The sequence below is a fragment of the Paramormyrops kingsleyae genome, chromosome 19 (genome assembly GCF_048594095.1).
Source record: "Paramormyrops kingsleyae isolate MSU_618 chromosome 19, PKINGS_0.4, whole genome shotgun sequence".
Lineage (NCBI taxonomy): Eukaryota > Metazoa > Chordata > Actinopteri > Osteoglossiformes > Mormyridae > Paramormyrops > Paramormyrops kingsleyae.
This window is the reverse complement of record NC_132815.1, coordinates 28,755,739-28,776,134: the sequence shown is the minus strand read 5'-3', so window position 1 is coordinate 28,776,134 and position 20,396 is coordinate 28,755,739. Positions and strand designations below refer to the sequence as shown.

Genomic DNA, 20,396 nt, shown 5'->3' with positions numbered 1-20,396 from the left:
GCACAATGCACTTTAAAACTATGCACTGCCCTTACATTTATACAGTTATACTTATTCTATTGCACTCATTTCTTTACTTATTTTTACTTTTGTTAATGTTTGCACAGTCAAGGAGCGGCTCAGGGTACATTTCACTGTGTTGTTGTACTTGTATGACTACACATGTGACAAATAAAGATCTTGAATCTTGAATATATATATATACTGTATACACACACACACACACACACACACACACACAGTGGGGAAAATAAGTATTGAACGCGTCAACATTTTTCTCAGTAAATATATTTCTAAAGGATCTATTGACATGAAAATTACACCTGTGGCCTGTACTACGAAGTGGGTTTACTGGCTTATCGGGGTAACTTTGCGAGTAACTTGATGACGTGTGGTGTAACTTTGCGATTAACCTGTACTACGAAAGGTGGGTAAGTTATAGTCGAGTCATGTTGCCATGGCAATTTACGCTAAGTCTCAAAACTGCTCCAAGCAGTTTTTGTTCTTGGTTAAGTCGAGGTTTCTGCGTAAGCCAGCCCTATATGAGCACCGCCCCTCCAACTACAATTTCTTCGAAGACAATGCCGGCGTACCTGGATGATCCGTATGACATTGGCACGCGAATCGTGTGGGGCTCTCTCTGTTAATATGTATGAAATGGAGCAATGGCATATAATATGCATACAATGTATTAATTAATAACTGTTACAGAGAAAGTTATTCTGAAAACCCAAGGGGTGTGCATTGTTCCCTGTTGTCCACTGATCAAAGCACACTTCACTATAGATGTGCCTGTCTTGTCTAGTTTTAAAGTTATTAATCCATTCATGTATTGTCGACTGCACAGTATACGGATACATTCGAACATTCAAAATTGAATATATAATTAAAATTCGCATGTAAAGCAATCCCGGGAAACAAAGGGGTGTGCAACAGTCACCATGAGCCCAAAATACTAAACCACCATGTCATTACAGCTGAAAGGACCTATATTATATTAGCTATTAACATGATTTGGCATAAATCACAAAATGTTTTGAAGCGGAAAAATAATCGGTGTGCATCGATGTCTGGGTACTGGACATCACGATTCTGTCATTAAAAACGCCCACTTTACTTCCGTAAAGATATTAAAGCCAGAAAACTGAATATGGAATATGAGGCTAACATAACCGCAGTGACAGGTTCCTAGTCGTTTTCTCACTACACATTTGCTTCTGCCTTGTCCTGTTGTAAATCATTTATTTGTTTGTTAAACAGTGGCTCACCTTCTATTAAGTGTCATATGAACAGACACCTCTTTATTATTAGCTGTAAAACATAGAAACACGCTATTAAGTGGAGGCTATAGACACAACAAATCTTTCATAATGAGTAGAAATATAAATACATAGCCCTACCACTTGACATGATGTTCATCTTGAGTTGCTGCCACATACGCTTTACTATTGCATTTGAAATCGGATCAGTTATTGTTAATATTAGATTTACATTATGAGTAACATTACAGTAATGGAACTTCACTGAGCATTACATTACTTAGCAGCATATAAAAGGTAACTTCTGAATTGTGTCGCATGTATTAGCCTCTGTAATCATTAACAGTATTTCAATTCTTTTCAGTAAACACGTACTTCATAGTCTAATACTCGGTCGTGAGATATTTTAGACCACGTTTTATGACCGTGAAAATGTACGTATGCATTTTCTCCGTTGTCAATACGTTGCCAACAAGCCTGCCTGCTTTTGTTGGCTGCAGTGGTATTGGACTTTCTTTACAGCGTTGATTTAAACTCCTCATAACCCTGCATAATTAGCTTGCAGTCTTCCTCTGTGAAACATATGGAGGTTGCGCTATGAGTCAAACGGTGCCTTGCGTTGCCGAACATGCTCTATATATGTGAACGCGCACAAACTCCAATGCAGTTAACACCGTTTTAACAAATCAACTTCTTAACTGGCGTCGTAGTACTGATTAGCCCCGATGGAGTCAACCTGATTTTGTCAACCTTGCGTTAGCAAATTACCTCGGGGTTAAGTCTGATTTGGTTAAACCCCCTTCGTAGTACAGGCCACTGGTCTTAGGTTTGCTTGAATCTAGTCACTTCTGGTCCCATTTTTATTTTAGTTCTATGCTAATTATTCTTAGTGATTCCCAGTTTGTGATTAATACTGCTTAGTTTAATACTGCATTGTTTGTAGAGATCCTAGTCCTATGTTTGTCAGTGTTCATTAGTCATTAAGTTTCCCCACCTGTTGCCTGTTTTACCTTCACCCTTGCTATTGCTTAATTCTCATTCCCCACCTGCCCTTCTTCGTTAGCCGCCTTGTCAGTATGTATTTAAGTGCTTGCTTTTGGTCTGTTCTTTGCCTGGTTATTGTATTGTCTCTGCTTGCTGTTACCTTGCCTGTTATTACTTTAATTGTTGTCTAGCCCTATTCCCATTATCTCTTAGTCCCTTGTGTGTGAGTCTTAAGTTTGTTAGTCTGTTTTCCAGTTTGTTCTGACCCCTGCTCTCCCTGTATGCATGCATGTGTTTCCAATGATATGACAGTAAAAAAAAAAAAAAAATGCAGGTCATATTTTCAAGTCTTACTGGTGCACCTAGTTATAAAATTTAGTTGTACTGTCTCCGAAAATGGTCACTGTTTAATTGCAGGTTTTTGCAGGAAATGCCATTTAACAAATGATAAACACAAATCTACCCCAGAGCTGAATCACTGAAGTCTCAAGGAAATGTATTAGGCTAAAACTGATACTCTAATTCCTACTGCTTCCAAAAATGCTGGAAAGGTTTTTTGGCAACTTGTAAAGAAGTGCAAACACACACAAGTTTTGTCTTACCCCTCAGTTCTCTGTCTTTTATATTCCTCAGAGGGGCTTACTTCAGAAGCTGCTCCTCTCTTCTTACACCCCACAGAGGGGCTCATTTCAGAAGTACCTCCTTCCATTTTTGTGCTGATCCAGGCCAGATGGTTCGTGCCGGGGCCTCTGTGAACACAAAGGGTAAAAAGAGAATATATACACAAAATCTAGTACAGTATTTTCACTAGTAACATTTCTCTGTGGTGGCCCATGCCAAAATCTTTGCTGCCATGGCAAAAACATGTCTGTCCAACCAATCATATAATGTGATTCCTTGGTGACTTGCTCGGGAAGCCCAATTCCCACATTATGGAATTCTGGAGGTTAATTGGACTAATAGGCTGTATTCCATTGTCATTGAGCAGACGCTTATATAAAGCTAACAAAATGACCTAATTTAGCTATTTCTAGAAAAACTAACAACAAAGGACACAGGTAACCAGCAGGCATTTAGTTAGGTGGAGGACAGCGAAGCATCTCTCCCCCCTCTCACATCTCTCTTATTCACACACACACACTAAACAAGCTTCTCTTGCTATTTCACCATTGTGAGGGCCAAGCAGGCCAGGGCTCAAGGACACTAGGAGGTTTTTAACGCAAAAGATGTATTACAAATATTTACAAAAATACCACAACAGAAGTAAACTTAAATGCAAACTAACAAAAGTATCAGAAATTAACTTAAGATGGCACAAGAACTCATCTTACAACAACATACTAACACTGACTGACAACTCGCAATTCACAAAATGATACAGGTATATATACACACGCAGTCTTGGCCAAGCCATCAGGCAGAAGAGGAAACACAAATTAATCCAATAATTAAAGTAAATCACAAAACAATCCATAAACCAAATATCACAAAATATAATCACCAGCACTCAAGCAAATCAATATCATTGTAAATCAAAACATAAAGCCAAACATTAAGAAAAACAAAAATTCCATTACTCCCGACACATACTATAGCCCTATTTCCTGTTTCTGGGATGAGTCAGCTTTTACCCTGCTGCCACATTTTACTCCCCCCAACCAGGCCTTTCTCAGACAGCAAACAAAGGTAATTAAAACAAAATAAACCATAACTTAATGTCCACAAAATAAATGGCATTGTAAAAGAATCTAAATGTGTGTGGCTTCATCCTGAAACTTATGCAAGCAAGAGTAGAGGTCGACCGATGTATCGGTTTTGCCGATTAATAGGCACCGATAGTTGATTCCCGGAACTATCGGTTATCAGCAAAAATCCACGCCGATAGTTTTTCCGGGTTGCGTCAGAGCTGAAGCGGCTGAGAACGGTCTGTTATCCTTATACAGTGCAAGAGCCAACATATATATCTATGGCAAGTGCCGCCTCTATAGGCGAAAATCGCTGTAAAGCACATGCTTTTGTTTTGACACGTGATACTGTTAGTTGCAAGGAGAGCGCAAGCTGCTTGGAGAGAACGCGGTGCACGGACAACGCTGACACTTCAAATGCACGTTTAAAACACAGACAGCGAAAAGGTATGTATACAGTACACTACAGTACATGTTTTCATCTCAATATAAAGTAATTCATTTGTTGATTAGATTCTGCATTGGAGAAAGAACAGCAGTATGTTTGTCGACAAGGCTGAGAGGACGCTAACATTAGCAGTACAGTACATCAAGCGGTTAAAATAATGTGGCAAAAATACACGCAAGTCCGACCCAAATGTTTAATGTCATGATTGTTACCATCAGGAATGCATTCGATTTCAGTTCTTTTTATCTTCAGGCACAGGGTGCGATTTGCCGGGGGGATGGGGGGATCCGACTGGAGCGCTTCGAAATAGTGAATCTTTTTGCGACGCAGTGTTTTACTGATTTCAAAAAGCTCTGTTGATACTTTGCTCACCTTCTCTATATAATATATTTGTTGTTTGAAATGAAATCATTACTATTATAGGCCTAACTTACGATGTTTTTATTAAATTTGTTATCACGTAATACAGCTCCCTTCGTATTAAAAAGATTTCATGACGTGAAACTCATTATCTGGTTCTTGCCTAAAAAGACGGGTATATAATGAGCGTTGTTAACAGATTACACAAACAGTTTGGTCAACCTCTGCCTATGGAGAGAGAAAAAAGTTTTCAAAATAGAAGCAAATATAGTGGGAGACTACACATATAATATACATTTATACAATTAATATTATATATAATTATAATATTATATAATTATTATTATAATTCATTTTGTATGTAACTTTTTATTTATTTATTTGGAGTGTTACTTTTTCTTTCAGTTTGAAAGCATGTCTTTAATTTACCTCAATATTTATTAATATATTCATATTTATTTCATATAGCACATTTTCATGATTCAGTACTGTTTTTTTGTTTGGTTTTTGTAATAAAGTTTAGTACTATTTTACATGTAGTGTTGTGTTTTTAATTTAGTTTTTTTTTTTAAATCCAGTATCCATTTTAAAAACTATCGGTTAATTAATCGGTTATCGGCAAGTACGGACCAGCCTAGCTATCGGTATCGGTAAAATTCAATATCGGTCACCTCTAAGCAAGAGCATCAATAAACAAACAGAATAAAGTAAATACTAACAATAAATGACAATGCATTGATTAATAAGTACTGCAAATAAACAAAAAACAAACATATCTAAAGAAATTACAGTGCATTGAGTTAAACTGGGATTGTAAGCTTAAATACTGTGTGGCTGTTAGAGCAGCCATCAGAATCATTATGGTGTCGTGTGGGAATGGGAGCAAAACAGCAAAGTCTATCCGTTTATCTATCCCCTAGTGACCTAGTAAACATTAGCAGTAATTTTCAGACATGGCTCCAGTGTGAATGTGAAACCATAACAGATTACAGTGTTTAAGAAGGGCATGGACTTCATGCACTAGGAAACCTGCCAACTATCACAAATTACTGATTACATAAGAACATAAGAAATTTACAAACGAGAGGAGGCCATTCGGCCCATCAAGCTCGTTTGGGGAGAACTTAACTGATAGCTCAGAGTTGTTAAAATCTTGTCTAGCTCTGATTTAAAAGGAACCCAGGGTTTTAGCTTCCACTACACTAGCAGGAAGACTATTCCATACTCTAACCACACACTGTGTAAAGAAGTGCTTCCTCAAATTTGTTTTAAAATGTTCTCCCGCTAATTTCCACTTATGGCAACGAGTTCTAGTATTTAAACTAATATTGAAACAGCCATTTGGCTGAACAGCATCCAGACCTGTTAGAATCTTATAGACCTGGATCATGTCCCCCCTCAGTCTCCTTTGCTCAAGGCTAAACAGATTCAGCTCAGCTAACCTCTTCTCATAAGACATTCCTCTAAGACCAGGAATCATTCTCGTAGCCCTCCGTTGCACCTTTTCTAAGGCAGCAATATCCTTCTTAAGGTATGGTGACCAAACCTGCACACAACATTCTAGGTGGGGTCTTACCAAGGAATTATATAATTGTAGCATCACCTCCATTGACTTAAACTCCACACACCTACAGATATAACCAAACATTCTATTGGCCTTTTTTATTGCTTCCCCACACTGGCGAGAGTGGGACATGGAAGCATCAACATACACAAAGAGATCTTTCTCGTAATCAGCTACCTTTATTCCAGTGAAACCCATAAAATATCTGTACTTTATATTTCTGCTCCCCGCATGGAATACCTTACATTTGTCTGTGTTAAACTTCATCTGGCAGCTATCAGCCCAGTCGCTAATTAAATCCAGATCCCATTGTAGCCTCTCTGCTGTTAGATCAGTATCTGCTACACCACCCACCTTGGTGTCGTCTGCAAATTTAACCAGTTTACTGTATGTATTGGTGTCAATATCATTAATATAAATTAGGAACAGTAGTGGTCCTAAAATTGAACCCTGCGGTACCCCACTATGAACCAGAGCGTGTGAGCGGAGTGGAGCGGTGAGAATTTCCGCTCCTCGCTCACGAAGCTGTTGGCTCTGCCCGCTCCTCCACTCTAATTCGCACTAAGCCGCTCCGCTCAACACAGCTCCTCGCTCCACTAAAATTTCATCCCGCTCCAGTCAAATTGCTCCCTGCTCGCTCCAACTTAAAAGAGGGACAAATAATCTGCATGCCTATCAAATGTCACCTTAAACCGAAGCCTTATATCATAAAGAAATATGAGCAACTGCAACATTGCCAGTCAGAACAGAAAATATTTATTTTCAAGCAACATATAGGCAACAACGGAGAGGTTTGGCAATGGCATTCCACACAAAAATAGGCTTAAAAATAAAGGAATCAGTGGGCTTAATAGCCTAAAAAATATACAGGCTAAGCATCCACATTTTAAATTCCTCAATTTTTTTCTGTTGATGCTGCTGCTGCGTCTCTATAAAATGCAATTTCACTGACAGCGTTACATGAAATTTAAAAAATCCTATTAGACCTACTTTGAATGACAAAACAAATTTATTTGATTACCAATATTTACTTTATAGGCTTTTATACTTTACTTTATAGACTTGATATGCTACAACCATATAAAACTTGCTCGCGTTTTGCTCTGGCTTCCGCCTGTTCGGGTAGCACACTCATGTTTCTGAGAAAAGTGATTCCAAAGTGAATCTTTACTCACTGAAACAGTTTCACCACATTGTTGTTCTTGCTGTACATTATTGTCACACGTTTGATAAGAATAGTACACTTGTATGATTTATCAGTTTCCTTTGTGAAATACTTTGCGAATTCCATCTCGTTCCAATTTGTGTAACAGTCTTGATAATTGTACAGATGAATTCTGGGTAGATTTAGGCACGCCTCAGAATTGTAGTGTGAGCGGTATCGGAGCAAAATTGGAGCAAGACAGAGCGACCGCTCCAGCCTTAATTAAAAAACCGCTCCGCGCACTGACCGAATTCCGCCCGCACCGCTCCGCTCACATGCTCTGCTATGAACGCAGGCCCACTGTGACATTGTGCCTCTAATAACTACTCACTGCTTCCTGTCAGTGAACCAGTTTTCGATCCAAGCTGCCACAGTTCCTAAAATCCCTGCAGCTTTGAGTTTTAGCAAGAGCTGTTTGTGGGGGACAACATCAAAGGCCTTCTGGAAATTTAAGTAGATCACACCATAGGCCTTTTTGTGATCAATTTCACTTGTAGCTTCCTCAAAGAACTCAAGTAAATTCATTAAATAGGATCTACCTCTCCTAAATCCATGTTGGCTATCTCTCAGAATGTTATTTGCATCCAGGTAATCTACCATTTTCACTTGGATTATAGCTTCCATTTTTTTCCAGTAAGGCTAGTTAAACAGATTAGCCTATAGTTTGCTAGATTACTTCTATCCCCTTTTTTGAATATGGGTGTTATATTAGCATGCTTCCAATCTGAAGGTACCACATCCACAGATAACGATTTCTGGAATATTGAAGTTAAAGGTTGGCTAATAATATCCCTCATCTCTTTTAAAACTATAGGTAAGATGCCATCAGGGCCCGGTGATTTATTTATTTTGAGTTTAGCTAGGCTTAGTACCACATCAGCCTCAGTTATACATATATTGGTCATAGACAATGCTGTATTCATACTAAATGGTGGTAAGTTACTTGTTCTCTACTGTGAACACCCGTGAAAAATAATCATTAAACTCATTTACTATATCAATTTCATTTTCAATTATAAGGCCCTTACTATCCTGCAAATGAGTGATTTTCAGCTTTTTTCTACTTTCAGTCTCATACCATGAAAGTTAGCCTTCCTAACATTGTATACTTTTAATTTCGACTTTGATCTTCGGACACAAAAATTAACCTAGAATTTAACCATGTTATGATCACTACCGTCCAATGGTTCTAAAACCTCTAATTTTCCAATCCTATCCTGGTTATTAGAGAAAACAAGATCAAGAAGGGCTTCTCCCCTGGTATGGGTATTAACAAACTGAGTAAAAAAACAATCCTGTACTAATACCACCATCTCAAGTTCATTTACAGAAGAGCCAAAGACTGTCCCACTGTATCCCAGGTAAATTAAAATCACCCATAATCACCACATCATTTTTATTACTCATAATCCTGATATCATCATATAACATTCTGCTTTCCTCTGCAGCTACATTAGGTGCTCCATAACAAACCCCGACAATTAGGCCATTTGAGTTTTTAGCATCAAGTTTTATCCATACAGTTTCTGTACTCTTATTATTATCAGTGAGCTCCCTTGCCTCCAAGTTTTCTTTTACGTATACTGCAACACCACCTTCCTTCTTGCCTATCCGGTCTCTACGGAACAACGTATAACCATCCATATTATATTCTTCACCATCATTGTCACTCATCCATGTTTCAGTTATTCCTATAATGTCGTAAGTGTCCGATTAAATTAAAGCCTCTAAATCATTAATTTTGTTTCTAATACTCCTAGCATTTAAATACAGACCACAAATGTTAGGCCTTTTACAGTGTCTACTTTTAATATTTATTTGGGCTTTCCGTCTCTCCCCACATAAATTCGTAACCTCCCTGCCCCCCCAGTCCCTAGCTTAAACATTCCTCAACTACTCTACACATACGCCTCCCCAATACACTGGTTCCCCTCTGGTTCAGATGCAACCCGTCCGGCTTGAGCAGGTCCCACCTGTTCCAGAAGGTCTTCCAGTGCCCCATAAACCTGAACCCCTCTTTCCTACACCACCATTTTAGCCACGCATTTAATCCCCTTATCTCAGCTAACTTAGCCTGGCTTGCACGTGGCACAGGAAGTATTCCAGAGAATACCACCGTGGATGTTCTGCTTCTAAGCTTATTCGCGACTTCTATAAATTTATCCTGCAGAACAGCCCTCCTGCCCTTTCCTATGTCATTGGTGCCAACATGCACCATGACCACTGGCTCCACCCCGGCTGGGGCCAAAAGCCTGTCCACCAATTCGGAAGGTCCCCTACCTGGGCACCAGGCAGGCAAGACACCGTACGGGACCCTCTATCACAGGTGCACACATAACTATCTACACCTCTGATAATTGAATCCCCTACTACCACAACCTCCCTCCACCAGGGGGTAGGCGGCTCCTTGGTGCCCAAGGGCCCACCTGCCTCCCCAGGCTCTTCCGGCTCTAAAGCTGGAAACACCTGAAAGCGGTTAGACACCGTGATGCTGCCTCTGAATTGTGTACACCCTTTTCTACGTCTACAACCTACGTCAATTAACAAGGACAGACAAGTACTCACGCAGACCAAGAAAAAAATAAAAATAAAAGTTAAAAATGAAACAACAACCACCCACGTATCCGTAACGTAACCCCCCCTGTCTAACTCTGGCTGGGAAAATGCTACATGCACCAAACTTGCACTAGTTACTCATATTTATCCCTTATTTATGCTGTATGAATTACTTTGGGCTGGGCCATAAGGAAAAAACTCTGGGGGGGGGGGGGGGGCATTTTATAGCAGGCCGCCTTGCCACAGAATGCCTCCCCTGTCTAACTCTGGCTGGGAAAATCCTACATGCACCAAACTTACACCAATTACTCATATTTATTCCTTATTTATACTACACAAATTACTTTGGGCTTGGATGTAAAGAAAGAATGATAGGTGTGGGGGGTGCTGCTATAGCAATTTACGCTAAGTCTCAAACCTGCTCCGAGCAGTTTTTGTTCTTGGTTAAGTCGAGTCTGAGTAAGTCTGTGTAAGGCAGCCCTATATAAGCACTGCCCCTCCGACTACAATTTCTCTGAAGACAATGCGGGCGTACCTGGATGATCCGTACGACACTGGCGCACGAATCGTGAGGGGCTCTCTCTGTCAATATGTATGAAATGGAGCAATGGCATATAATATGCATACAATGTATTAATTAATAACTGTTACATAGAAAGTTATTCTGAAAACCCAAGGGGTGTGCATTGTTCCCTGTTGATCAAAGCACACTTCACTAGATGTGCCTGTCTTGTCTAGTTTTAACGTTATTAACCCATTCATGTATTGTCCCATTGCACATTATATGGATACATTCGAACATTCAAAAATTAATTAAAATTGTGGGAAACAAAGGGGGTGTGCAACAGTCGCCATGAGCCCAAAATGCTGAACCACCATGTCATTACAGCTGAAAGGACCTATTATATTAGCTATTAACACGATTTGGCACAAATCACAAAATGGTTTGAAGCGCAAAAATAATCGACGTGCTCGTTGTCTGTGTACCGGACATCACAATTCTGTCATTAAAAACGCCCCACCTTCCGTTAAAAGTTATTAAAGCCAGAATATCAGGCTAACTTAACTGCGGTGACAGGTTCCTAGTCATTTTCTCACTACACATATGCTTCTGTTTTGTCTTGTTCTAAATAATTTGTTTGTTAAACAATGGCTCACCTTCTATTAAGTGTAATATGAACAGACACCTTTTTATTATTAGCTGTAAAACATAGAAACACACTATTAAGTGGAGGCTAGACACAACAAATCTTTCATAATGAGTAGAAATATAAATACATAGCCCTCCACTTGACATGATGTTTTTATATTTCATCTTGACTTGCTGCCACGTACGCTTTCCACTACTATTGCATTTGAAATCGGATCAGTTAAGTTATTGTTAACATTAGGTTTACATTATGAGTACCATCACAGTATTGGAACATTAGGGAGCATTACATTTACTAACAGCAAATAATAGGTGACTTCTGAATTGCGTCGCATCTGTTATCCTCTGTACGTATTTATTGAAAGTATTTCAATTCTTTTCGGAGAACACTTCATAGTCTAATACTCGGTCGTGAGATATTTTAGACCACGTTTTATGAATATGAAAATGTACTTATGCATTTACTCGGTCAGTAATACGTTGTCAACAAGCCTGCCTGCTTTTGTTTGCTGTAGTGGTATTGGACTTTCTTTGCAGTGTTGATATAAGCTCCTCATAACCCTGCATAATTAGCATGCAGTCTTCCTCCGTGAAATATGGAGATCACGCCATGAGTCAAACGGTGTCTTGCGCTGCCGAACGTGCTCCATTCATGTGAACGCGCACAAACTCCAATGCAGTTAACACCGATGTAACAAATCAACTTCTTATCTTATTTTGCAAATAAGAAACTGCCAACCAACTTCAGCTCCGTACCCTGAGGCAGGAACACAGGGAAACAATTTCCCGAAACATCCGTTACCTTCCGTTCACAGACGCAGCCAACTTTTGCCTTCTGTTAAGAACCTATTGTCGCTTCAAAATATTATAATAAAGTTTATACTATATTTGTAGTTTCCCATACACGCCATGTTAAGGCAACACGGTATATGGTGAACTCACAATTCTGCGTACATTGAGTGATTTAAATCACTGTATAAAACCGCGTTAATTCGCTTTACATTCGACATTTCAATATTCTGCAACTATTACTTCTTGCAATTAGAGTCCGTGAATTTTATGCCCGATCCTAGCCGAGCTCGACGCCAGCTTAACGATGTCATGCTCCGCAGGCCCAAACACGCAAACACACACGAGACGCAGGAGCACGCTGTGTTATACACACCTAACGTTTCAAATGCATAACTAGGCAATTAACGTAAACATGCTCCTGTTAGTTTTACAAAATCATGATGGACTTACCGCTAGATATTAAAAGAATGACTTCAGAAATTCAGTCCTAATCTAACGACAACTTTAAAGGACATTAATTGAAAACTTTACAGTACAATAATCCTCTCCGCTTTCTCCGAACTGTCAGAAGCTCTCACTTCGCAATCTCAAGTAATGGCAATTTTATTCTATATTTCCATTACAGACATTTGATTAGCTTGTGTGATGCGAACTCCAAGATTTCCTATTTCGGTTTGCTGCGGTATCCGCCTTATACGCGACTGAAGTTGGCTCCTTATTCGCAGCTCCTCATTCGGATTTCCCGGTCCACCTTAAATGCTCAGTGGCCGAATGCAATGACGCATTTGCACCTGTAGGAGGGGGGAGGGGGTCATTTACCGAGGTTTACCTTCAAAATTTAATTTGGCTTTCGATTCGGATTAACTTCACGCGCTTCGGCTGACTTGTACCACTTGGAGCAAAGTACATATCTCCGCATTCCCAGTAATAGTATGTGTGTGCTTTATTAGAAAAAGAGAAAACGCAAAGTTTTTCCACTCACAATTCTGAATTATCCCTGTCTGTCTCTATGCCTTATTCTGTAGAAGAACAAAAATATTCTTTAACCTTAAACACCATAGACCATGTTTTTTATGTGCATTTTTATTATCGTCATTTCTGTATGACATCACAAATTGATGTGATTTCTTTTGATGCATAGCCCAAAATCCATGGACAAAATGATGTCTGAAAGTAATTTCCCTTGTAAACAGATTGGTCCAAAGATGTTTTGACCTTCACGGGGAACGTTAGTCATATTCACATTTGGTGACATTTTTGGATAAATATCAGGCAGGAACTAAAGGTATTTTCACCATCAAATCCATCTGGGACTATAGCTCACATACACATTGGTTGTCATTATTTAATGATTTCTAGGCAGGAGTTCAAAAGGTTAGTTTGAACCAGTGAAAACTCACTTTTGGATGACAGTATATAACTTGATTCCTGCCTGGCTCAAAGCTGTTTTCACCTTCAAATCCACCTGGGAATATAACTTATGTACTTAAATATAAGATAATGACTTGCGGGATAATACCAATGCATGAGTCTGAAAGGATTTTCCCATACTTTATTTGTGAGGAGGTGTTTGTATGAAAGGTTGCAGATATTTTTCCATCTTAAGTTTTCAAGAAATGTAGACTATTTTCTAGAAATCTAGACATCATACCGAAGTGAATTTTTAGTGACCCAAACCCTTTAAATTCATGGGCCCCTGCCTGGAAATCATCCCATAATGTTAACCTTTTAAGAAGTCATATTTTTGTTAAGATATAATATTCTGTAATGAAAATGTTTAGGCCCTTGGACCTTTGCTTGAATATGGTCAAGCAATGACAAGCAATGCAAATATAAAGGCACAACATACCTTTTAATGGTTAAAAATAAATAGAATTATGTCATATTATTTTCATATGTCATTTTCTATCATGCTTAAGTGAATTTCCATTTGGGCACAGTATTTTATTTGTGTAAGTGTTTGCATTAGAGCATTTAAGTCCTTTGTTCCATGGAGTTTGTTCTAGTCCGAAACGTGCTCAGGTACAGTAACACTAATCGAAAGTCAAATGAAGTTCTGAGTACAGGCGCGAACTCGTCATTGCATTCGGCTGCGGAGCATTTAAGGTGGACCGGAAAATCCGAATAAGGAGCTGCGAGACAACTTCAGCCTCGACCGTCTTAACACAATAAATGCAATATAAAGTCGTTGCATTATTAATTGTGTCTGCCGACTTTATATACTCTTACATAATTATAATCTTTACTAACGATAAAATATCGTTTTATCGCTCCAGAATCTTACGTGTTTGACACAATGGCGACTCCAGCTTTTAATCACTTTCATTTTAAGACAAAACGTAATTGCTTGGTATCAAACACGGAAGCACACGGTCACAACGCATACGCGTACGCATCATGGCCGTCAGGCAAATGTTCTCATTTGAACACACTTACAAAGCTACAAACAAGATACAGCATGATACAGACGGGGGGTTATGCACAGAATAGAGAAAGGAGGAAAATTAACCATAAAGGAAAGTTAAAGACTGAATATGCATCCAGTTTCTTGACAGCTTTTTCTTTTTTAATCCATGCAAGGTTTGGACATAAAGTTCTATTTTTATGTTAAAGTCCTGGATCCTTGGTTCCTTCTTTGCCCATTTACACTTATGAATTAAATATTTCCCATGTAAAATAAAAAGGTTCCATATAAATTTCCATAAAAGAAAATAACATCCTTCTTTTCCAATTACACTTTATTTGACCATAAAACACATTTAATAAATGTAAAGGGACTGGGGGGGCAGGGAGGTCAGTTAAGAATTTATGTGGGGAGAGACGGAAAGCCCAATTAAATATTAAAAGTAGACACTGTAAAAGGCCTACCATTAGTGGACTGTATTTGAATGCTAGGAGTATTAGAAACAAAATTAATAACTTAGAGGCTTTAATTTCTTCAGACAATTACGACATTATAGGAATAACTGAAACATGGATGAGTGACAATGATGGTGATGAATATAATATGGATGGTTATACGTTGTTCCGTAGAGACCGGATAGGCAAGAAGGGAGGTGGTGTTGCAGTATACGTAAAAGAAAACTTGCAGGCAAGGGATCTCACTGATAAAAATAAAAATTCAGAAGCTGTATGGATCAAACTTGATGCTAAAGATTCAAATGGCCTAATTGTCGGGGTTTGTTATAGGGCACCTAATGTAGCTGTAGAGGAAAGCAGAATATTATATGATGATATCAGGATTATGAGTAATAAAAATGATGTGGTGGTTATGGGTGATTTTAATTTACCTGGGATACAGTGGGACACAGTCTCTGGCTCTTCTGTAAATGAACTTGAGATGGTGGAATTAGTACAGGATTGTTTTTTTACTCAGTTTGTTAATACTCCTACCAGGGGAGAAGCCCTTCTTGATCTCGTTTTTTGTAATAACCAGGATAGGATTGGAAAATTAGAGGTTTTAGACCCATTGTACGGTAGTGATCATAACATGGTTAAATTCGAGGTTAATTTTAGTGTACGAAGAGCAAAGTCTAAATTAAAAGTATACAATGTTAGGAAGGCTAACTTTAATGGTATGAGACGGAAATTAGAAACTGTAAACTGGACAGAGTTAAATAGCAAAACAGTTGAAGAGGCATGGGAATTTTTCAAAAGCACATTGTTGCAAGTGCAAGAGGACTTCATACCTGTTTCCAGCAAAACTAAATCTAGGAAACGACAACCAAGGTGGTTTACTAAGGAAATTAAGAATAAAGTCAGGAGGAAAAGGGCTCTGTTCCACAACTGGAAAATAACTAATGATTTCAAAATCAAGCAGGAGTATCTAAGTCTACAGGCAGAGTTAAAAAATGACATTAGGCTATCAAAGAGGGATGTAGAAAGAAAAATTGCATTGGAGGCTAAGCATGACAGTAAAGGTTTCTTCCAATATTTTAACTCCAAGAGAGCACTAAAAGCTGAAATCACTAATTTGCAGGATAGTAAGGGCCTTATAATTGATAACGAAATTGATATGGTAAACGAGTTTAATGATTATTTTTCAAGGGTGTTCACAATAGAGAACACAAGTAACTTGCCACCAATTAATACAAATACAGCATCGTCTATGACCAATATATGTATAACTGAGGTTGATGTGATACTAAGCCTAGCTAAACTCAAAATAAATAAATCGCAGGGGCCTGATGGCATCTTACCTATAGTCTTGAAAGAGATGAGGGATATTATTAGCCAACCTTTGACTTTAATATTCCAGAAATCATTATCTGCCGGTGTGGTACCATCAGATTGGAAGCATGCTAATATAACACCCATATTCAAAAAAGGGGATAGAAGTAATCCAGCAAACTATAGGCCAATCAGTTTAACTAGCATTACTGGAAAAATAATGGAAGCTATAATTCAAGTGAAAATGGTAGATTACCTAGATGCAAATAACATTATAAAGGATAGCCAACATGGATTTAGGAGAGGTAGATCCTGCTTAACGAATCTGCTTGAATTCTTTGAGGAAGCTACAAGTGAAATTGATCACAAAAAGGCCTATGATGTGATTTACTTAGATTTCCAGAAAGCCTTTGATGTTGTCCCCCACAAACGGCTCTTGTTAAAGCTTAAAGCTGCAGGAATTTTAGGAACTGTGGCAGCTTGGATCAAAAACTGGCTAACTGATAGGAAGCAGCGAGTAGTTATTAGAGGCACTATGTCACAGTGGGCCTCCGTTTATAGTGGGGTACCGCAGGGTTCAATTTTAGGACCACTATTGTTCCTAATTTACATTAATGATATTGACACGAATACATACAGTAAACTTGTTAAATTTGCAGACGACACTAAGGTGGGCGGGGTAGCAGATACTAATCTAGCAGCAGAGAGGCTTCAACGGGATCTGGATTTAATTAGCGAATGGGCTGATACTTGGCAGATGAAATTTAACACAGATAAATGTAAGGTAATCCATGCAGGGAGCAGAAATATACAGTACAGATATTTTATGGGTTCCACTGAAATAAAGGTAGCTGATTACGAGAAAGATCTCGGTATGTATGTTGATGCTTCCATGTCCCACTCTCGCCAATGTGGGGAAGCAATAAAAAAGGCGAACAGAATGTTGGGTTATATCTCTAGATGTGTGGAGTTTAAGTCAAGGGAGGTGATGTTACACTTATATAATTCCTTGGTAAGACCCCACCTAGAATACTGTGTGGAGGTTTGGTCACCACACCTCAAGAAGGACATTGCTGCCTTAGAAAAGGTGCAACGAAGAGCTACGAGAATGATTCCTGGTCTTAGAGGAATGTCTTACGAGGAGAGGTTAGCGGAACTGAATCTGTTCAGCCTTGAGCAAAGGAGACTAAGGGGGGATATGATTCAGGTCTATAAGATTCTAACGGGTCTGGATGCTGTTCAGCCAAATGACTATTTCAATATTAGTCTAAATACTAGAACTCGTGGCCATAAGTGGAAATTAGCGGGAGAACATTTTAAAACAAATTTGAGGAAGCACTTCTTTACACAGCGTGTAGTCAGAGTATGGAATAGTCTTCCTGCTATTGTAGTGGAAGCTAAAACCATGGGTTCCTTTAAATCAGAGCTGGATAAGATTTTAACAACTCTGAGCTATTAGCTAAGTTCTCCCCAAACGAGCTTGATGGGCCGAATGGCCTCCTCTCGTTTGTAAATTTCTTATGTTCTTATGTTCTTATGTTCCAACCAAAAAAATTGACATACATACAATCATTGAAAAGGTCACAAAAAGACTGTACTTACAGAAAATACAGTGTTCATCAACTCCAACTTTAAATCTTTGTAATACCCGGTTTGATGGATAAATTAAATGGAGAATCTTGAAAGACACCTCCCTCACTTTATGGGTGACACAAAATCTATTATTATAATTCCAGACAAGTTTCCATTTGACACTAGCAAATTCACTGATGCATCAATTTGCTTGGGGTATTGAATGTACCTGATACATTTTCCTGAACAGTTTATTACAGGATCTTTTATCTTTAATGTTCACACCGTCAACCATAAGATTTATACTGTGAAAATCATCATCAACAGGATCATAACCCTGCAACAAATTCAATAAACCTGACGGTATAGCATTAGTAATAGTTGCCCATTCTATTTCCATACTTATTTATGAACTGTGTGTATGTGTACAAATTGCCATTTTCATTAAGCCATGTTTCACCAATAAAATATAATTTTTGACCCATTTATCCACATATAAACGTTTGTTTTTGTGTCTGATGTCTTTATTATTCCAAATGAAACATCTATGAGGGGAAAAATTATGTTTATAGATAATCAACCAGGATAACAATACTTGTTTGTGGAAATCGGACAATTTGACTGGAATTTTTGCACATCATAAATACAACTGAAAAGAAACTCAGTTCCACCCAACCTGTTTAAAAAAAAAAATTGGTGTCACACCCCGCTTGCCTTCTTCCCCTGTGTTCTCCATGATGTGCCGCTAACGAGCCACACCTGTTCCTCGTTTAACCCTGCCTCTCTTGTGGATGATCCCAGGTGCCTCTCGTCTGCTCCTCATCTGTGGTGTATACTGTACGTTTCAAACTACAGTGGTACCTCGGTTCTCGAACTCACTAGAACTGGAATTTCTTGAAAGTCGAACAAACCAGTTTGACCTAGAACTCGATCTGAATATCAGAAGTCGAACCGTGAACCTAATATAAATTGTACGCGCCAGGAAATGAGTCATACTAAAATGCAATTCTTATACTTGAATGCCTTCTTCACAGACTGGACGATTAACCAAATAAAGCAGCGCAACATTACAGCAACTAACAATAAATAAACCACTAACTTACGTGTACTATTAGAACATTTATGTAATTTATTTAAACTTTGTTTTGCCAGGTAAATTAACTGAAAACCAGTTCTCACTGCTTTACGTGATATTCGGGAGAAATAGCACACTACGCATCGTCATGCAAACGTCATGCGTGTAACTAAACTCTTCAGCCAATAAGGGCAAAGGTGTCACACCCCGATCGTGCTGATCCTCCTGTGCCACGCCCCCCCTCGTTAACCTCATGTCGATTCCCTGTGTTTCATTGTCTGTATTAGTACGGTGTATTTAAGTCCACGTCAGAGTTTGTTTCCCTAGTTCTGTCATTGCAGTGTCGTGCGTTGTATTTTTGTGTAGTGCCGTGTTTTCCCCTGTTATGCCCTTGCATTTTCCCATTAAACCCTTTTGTTTAACCCCGTTCCTGCCTTCGTTCGCCTGCTTCCCTGGTCCGTGTTTTACGCGTTATGACAAAAGGTGTGTCGTCACGGAAGCGGTTCCAGTTTGTGCAGCCGGGTGAGAGGTCGCAATGCATCTAACAGTATTGCATTGCGTCAGGATCAGAATGCGTTGTTTTAAGCCTATGGAAGGCCAACGGGGCCAAAACGTCGTAAAAAACACGTCGATTTTTTACATGCAAAAAATCAACACGTCGGTTTTTTACATGCAAAAAATCAACACGTCGGTTTTTCACATGCAAAAAAATGATCACGTCGGTTTTTCACATGCAAAAAATCAACACGTCGATTTTTCACATGCAAAAAATTAACACGTCGATTTTTCACGGCTAAAGACATATTTTTTTACGCCTTCAGACGTCAAAAACAGGCAGAATTTCTCTCTTTTTAAATGAGGACATACACTTAATTATTTTTAAATATGATAAAATATGTGCATGTATGCCTATATTATTAATATTCTTAATTACAATTCGTTGGTACTAGTAGTTGTATTTAACAAATTCTTACTACTCTTCTTATTATTATTATTATTATTATTAAAGTAAGTAATTATTTGTCACCACAGCACAGTGCACCACAACTAAATGTGACCTCTGCATGTGACCCATCTGTGAAGGAGCAGTGGGCAGCTGACAAGCACTGTGCCAGTAGCAGTCATGAGCAAGGTACAGTACCCAGTTATTACTGGGGGATAGCCTGTCAACAGGAGGGGAAAATATTTGAATTTTTTTTTTTTTAAATATTCAAAATGTTTGTACAATGTCATCATTTGTCTATTTAATCAATAAAAAACTAAAACATGTTTTCTTTTAATTCATAAATCAGTAAGTCAGCCCCTTCCTCATAGCTATGTCATAGCATTCTGCTTACAATCTTGTCAAGTTTTATACTGTATAACACGTATGCCCACTTCACCTCTATTGGCACACACAGATATAGAGAACAGTCAGAGTGAAGGAAGGTGATTCAAGATTCAAGATTCTTTATTTCTCACATGCATAGTCATACAGGTACAACATGCAGTGAAATGTATAGTGAACCGCTCTTTTTGACTGTGCCCATTAAATAATTAAACAAAAAATCAAACAAAGAACCCATCCATCCATCCAT

The 20,396-nt window shown here is 38.6% G+C and overlaps 1 protein-coding gene across 3 annotated transcripts in view; it reads right to left on the bottom strand.

The window, feature by feature from the left end:
• The window catches only part of LOC111841901 (NLR family CARD domain-containing protein 3-like), a 79,412-nt gene that overhangs the window by 34,373 nt on the left and 24,643 nt on the right, over positions 1-20,396 (bottom strand). For 2 of the 3 annotated variants that reach the window (XM_072702714.1, XM_072702716.1), the window contains exons 1-2: positions 12,453-12,720; positions 2,846-2,992 (exon numbers count right to left, since the gene is read on the bottom strand). In XM_072702714.1, coding sequence (XP_072558815.1) covers positions 2,846-2,952 — 107 coding nt within the window. In that variant the 5' untranslated portion in view covers positions 2,953-2,992; positions 12,453-12,720. Of the gene's footprint in view, positions 1-2,845; positions 2,993-12,452; positions 12,721-20,396 lie in introns of those variants that run through there. The other variant, XM_072702715.1, reaches the window with a different exon arrangement.